Source organism: Triticum urartu, chromosome 6A (assembly GCF_056163025.1).
Source record: "Triticum urartu cultivar PI428250 chromosome 6A, HENAU_Tu73, whole genome shotgun sequence".
Taxonomy (NCBI): Eukaryota; Viridiplantae; Streptophyta; class Magnoliopsida; order Poales; family Poaceae; genus Triticum; species Triticum urartu.
This window is the reverse complement of record NC_141878.1, coordinates 26,737,144-26,742,177: the sequence shown is the minus strand read 5'-3', so window position 1 is coordinate 26,742,177 and position 5,034 is coordinate 26,737,144. Positions and strand designations below refer to the sequence as shown.

Here is a 5,034-nt window from a genome sequence, read left to right as displayed (position 1 = left end):
AACTATGTGCGTCTCAACTCTCGCTGCCTGAGGTTTGGGCCTTGGCTTGCTGCGTACAAGTGGGAGGGGGGGCCTTGGAATCCGGGAGCCCGGGGCGGCCGCCCCTGCTGCCCCCCCTCAGGGCCGGCCCTGGCTGCGGGTCGCGTGGGCGAGCGCTCTAACGCCCACACAACACGCTATGTCTACGTAGCACTCAGATTCCTTTAGGATCCGTGCAAAGCAAAATCAAGATGGATTAAGGAGTGTGGGCGATGTGCAAATGTGCCACATGTGTGGGCGTTATACCATTTGGATATTTTTATTTCAAAAATCGTTTCTTATATGTATGTAGTATGTAGTAGGAGAGGCTGGGCACGGATCACAAATGAATCGACTTTCCGAGCTACGAACTGACACATATTGAACGGAATCGAAACTAACTTCTCCTCTTTTTTGTAATCTATAACGCGCATATACGGACACGGAGTTCCAATCTTGCCGCTGTGTTCATCATGTAGCAAAGTTCCAATCTCGCCCCCCTGTGCCACACACGTCCCGCTTCCCGATCCGCCGGCGCCCGACATCCACTCCGACCGCAGCAGCTCCGGGCGGCCGTGTCCAGCAGGCGGAGGGGTCGCACGGTTCCTCGCGTGCCAGGCTTCACGCGGCCAGGCTAGCTACTTGCGGGCAAAAAAGAGGAGGAAAACTCCAGCCGCCGCGCCATGTCAATTTCATCGCCGCTGGAGGATGAGGACCTCCTCCGGGAGATTTTCCTGCGGCTCCCTCCGCTGCCGTCAACGCTCTCCCGTGCCTCCCTCGTATGCACGCGCTGGCGCCGCATCCTCTCCGATCCCCGCTTCCTCCGCCGTTTCAGCAGACACCACCCGGAACCTCCTCTCTTGGGCTTCTTCAAAGGGTCTCGTCTCAGATATTCCGCCTTCACTCCCATCTTGGACCCGCCCGACCGCATCCCCGCCGAAAGCTTCTTTGTTCGGTTTCTTCACAGCTTGAGGAGACATCCTCCGTTGGGTTTCTCCAAAGGGTCTCTTGCCTTCACTTCCGTCTTCACTCCCGTCTTGGACCCGCCTAATCGCATCCCGGCCCAACGCTTGTTTGTGCCTGAGCACGGGGCGGATTGGGAATTACTTGGCTGCCGCCACGGCCTCGCCGTCATGCTCAGTGAGTCTCTGTGCGAGGTCTTCGTGTGGGATCCCCTCAACGGCCAGCAGCACCGCGTGCCTTTTCCACCAGAGCTCCGTGACATCAAAAGGGAGAGTTTCTGTTTGTGCAGCGCCACGGTGATGTGTGCTGACGATCAAGATGGGCATGTGCACCAGGATTGCTTCCTCAGCCCGGCCTTCAAATTGGTCTTGATCTGCACCAGTAGAGACTTGAAGACATCATTCTCTTGTGTCTATGAATCGGCGTCAGGTGTATGGGGGAATATTGTCTCAACGTCGACTACAGATATGGTTCTGACACTAAGGCCCGGCATCTTCATCGGGAAAAAAGTTTACTGGTTGTTTCATGGACGCGAAATCCTTGCATTTGATACTGAAAGGCAGACCCTTCGTGTCATCGAGATTCCGGCAGAGGCCCAACATGTCAACAGCTGGTCCTTTCAGCTCCTACGGACAGATGACGATAGTGTTCTTGGCCTCGCCGTTAAGTCGAAACCGGGCATTCATATGTGGGAGGGCATTCATATATGGGAGAGGAAACTGAACTCTGATGGTCTTGCCGGATGGGTGCTTATGCAGAAAATCAATCAATTGGAGGGGATCTTTTCTTGCGCCTTCAGATATGCAGAGATGGTGGGGTATGACGAGGAGTTAAATGTGATGATTCTGTCTACGTACAGTGGCGACTTCATGCTCCACCTTAAGTCGATGCAGATCAGATTAATTTCTAAAACGGATGGGTGGGCTCATACGGTTTACTTTCCCTACAGAAATTTCTACACTGCAGGTAATACCTCTGTACCTCATTTGTAACAATTAAGATCAGTTCCAATTACTATTGATATGTGTTTGTTGTACTAGTGTTCATGTGATGTGAGTAATTGTGTACTCCATGTAAATAGTATAGTGAAACCATCTAATCTTTGAAAAATAGTTACTCTCGATTGGATTATTAAAGCTTGAGTTACGTTTTTTCACTCAATCTATCTCCTTGCAAGACAATGTTTGTCTTATTTGTTCTTCATACTAATCATCAATTCATGGCGGCATGTACTTTTTCATCAGAAAATAATACTATTTCTTCAAATTCGAGCAATAACAAGTAAGGCTCAATTTGAGCAGACTGAGTTTTTCCAATTTGTTCATATTTTCTTTCAGCTATATTTGGCGTTAACCTGTACATAGTCTCTGCACTTGTGTTCTGTATGAATGTATTTTCTCTAAACTTCTAAGTAGTCCAAACATGTCTTGGTAAAGGAATATTATAATTATCTTTTCCACCTGACAGCGAATGTGGCTTCATGTACTGTACTTGTCACAATAGTATACCATGCATTGTCATGATCCAACTTCTCCATGTTTTTTCATTGATTTATTGGGCTTCATCTGATATAGGCAGGGGAGTTAGGTGGAAATGGGTGGATCCAAATCTCTGAACACAAGAGATCTGCCAATGTGCTATTTTGGTTGAACAGGTGAGGTCATTTATATTTTTGCTATACGCATGTCTTTTTGTCATGGTTACATAATTAATAAGATGATGAATGATTTATTTTTCTTTATGTTACTGGTGTATTAAAATGATTAGTTTCTATCAAGTTCTTCATTTGTAAAAGGTGTGCCTTTGAGTTAGACCACTAGTTCTTAACAACTTGTTCATGATCTGAGTTGTGTTTGCATCATGAGTTGCTCTTGTCAACATGCTTACATGCATATTTTCCATATACATGTCCCACGAAGAGCCGGTCTTCTTTTAATATTGTTGCTATTTTTCCGGCTCATGTGCAGCTACTAGGTGTCGTTGTTGATCGCTCTCCTGTGAACGGTATCTTGCCTTGCCGTCCAATATGCGGTTGTGCCCCTACTTCATAATGATCAAATTATGGCCGCCAGTGTTTTATTTCTTCGAGCTTCGTGAATGTTTCAGTTTTCTTAAATGCCATTATGTGTTTGGTGTCCTCACATTATTTTTTGTACCTCTTAATATTTACAACCATCCTGAGCATTTTTTGCTTCAACTATAATCTATAAAATAGTGGAAGTTCCTTTTTACACCGTATTCCCTTATTGTTCCTAATGTTCGAGGATGCATGCTTACCCACTGCAATTTTTAAACCGAATTCCCCGCATGAACAACATTGAACTAGTCTTGGATTACAAGGGATGGGGCTTCACTCGAAGCCAATGGTGATTAAATCCCTGTTCGGACAAACGCCTAAAAACGGAACATGACCCGAGGAAACTTTCACTTCCCAGAAATATAAAGGGCACTCTGCAAACGAAATAACTAAGAGAAAGAAACCACGCATAATAACACCTATAGTCGGGCTTCTCAAACGCCTGCTATATGTCCGGGCAGACGAACCGGTCAAGGATTGGTCACAATCACGTCCGCCACGTCAAACTGACATGCAGGGCCCACGTGGACACTTGTTGAAACCCGACAGTCTAGTGAGAACGGCACTCCGGTGTGCCGCCCAAGGGGACAAATTCATCTGTTTAACAGAGACGGTGCCCCCCCCCCAACACTAGCCGCGGCCCCATTTCCTTCCCCTCAACACTGCCACTCCACAACCGCTCGTAATTTGAAGCTCGCCGTTCGCCTGTAGTCATGGCCTAGTAGCTGATCACCAACTACATAGTTCCCACTCTAGAGTGCCGGTTAGAGCTCCATGGAGATGTGGGCATGGCGTGCCGCTTGGATTGTAGCCGGCCTGCCTCCGGACTCGCCGGAGCAGGAGGAGGAGGGGTAGGACGTGAGCATGGAGCAGCATGCGCCGGATGCGGCCATGGAGGACGCGGTTTCGGAGGAGGAGGAATAGGAGGAAGCCAAGGCAGATGTAGCATCTTCGACTACCATCTTTGGCATGGCCGACGCTTGAGAGACTTTGAGGTTGCCAGGTGGAGGAGGCGGCGAAGCAGCAGGCCATCCTCGACTCCATCCACTCGGAGGCGGAGTTGGAGGCAAACCTCCGCTACCTCCACGAGGCACGGGCGGAGGTCGGTGACGGGGCAGAAAGTCGTCAGTACCCTCGGTAGGGTGGCGATCGTGGTCGGAAGTACCAGAACGGGGACCGTCGGAAGAGTTTACCCATGTTCGAGCCTCCGTTAAGGAGTAATACCCTATGTCTTGCTTTGTGTTCGTATTCATTGTGGGATACCTTGTGCCAGAGAGTACATTGGAGAGGACTACACTGGAGATGCACACTACCCCAGATGGCCAAAGAGACAGCGAGGCACCTTTGCTGGAGCCGATGGAGGGGCGCCAAATGCAGGAGCAAGATCAAGAAGGGGCATCAGAGATGGATGAGGACAACGATGATAGGAATGATTGATTGATGCCTGCTATTTGACTGATCTTTGGTGAAGGTTTCACCTGGCGCTTTGGAGAAACAGGGAAAAATGCGTGTTAATTGCGATCGCTCCATGTCTAGAGGATGTGAACTGTATGGTTTCCCTTCCCTCTTTCTCTCCTACTAGCGGTGCAGGAAGTGGTGAAGGCTTCTGTGGTTGGACCTGAGAACTTAGAGTTGAGGTTTAGTTGATGTTTTTTCTATTCTTCTATGTTTGCGCTTCGGACGCTTTTAAGGTCTTTTGTTCCGTTATATGATGAAAGTGGAACCCAATCCAATTTTAGATCGTATGGAAAAAGAAAAGGACACGAACATCCAAAGTTCCAATCTTATCGCTAAGTTCATATATAAGGCAGTTATGTGATCCCCTACCATGCATGTATTGCTAATGTATTCATGTGAGCAATCAATTGACTCTTTATACATGACAAATTAGCTGCATGAATCACGAGAAATGAATGCGTAGTCTAAGATGTATATGCCCATACGTAGCCTCTCCGTTAAAATTTTCACTTTCAGCA

General features: G+C 48.0%; 1 protein-coding gene across 1 annotated transcript; it reads left to right on the top strand.

Moving 5' to 3' along the window:
• Positions 1 to 671: 671 nt before the first annotated feature.
• LOC125554759 (uncharacterized) lies at positions 672 to 2,596 on the top strand. Its single transcript, XM_048718193.2, has 2 exons — positions 672 to 1,947; positions 2,556 to 2,596. Exons 1-2 carry the CDS (start codon positions 702 to 704, stop codon positions 2,594 to 2,596), a joined length of 1,287 nt encoding a protein of 428 aa, XP_048574150.2. The 5' UTR covers positions 672 to 701.
• The last annotated feature ends 2,438 nt before the right edge of the window (positions 2,597 to 5,034 follow it).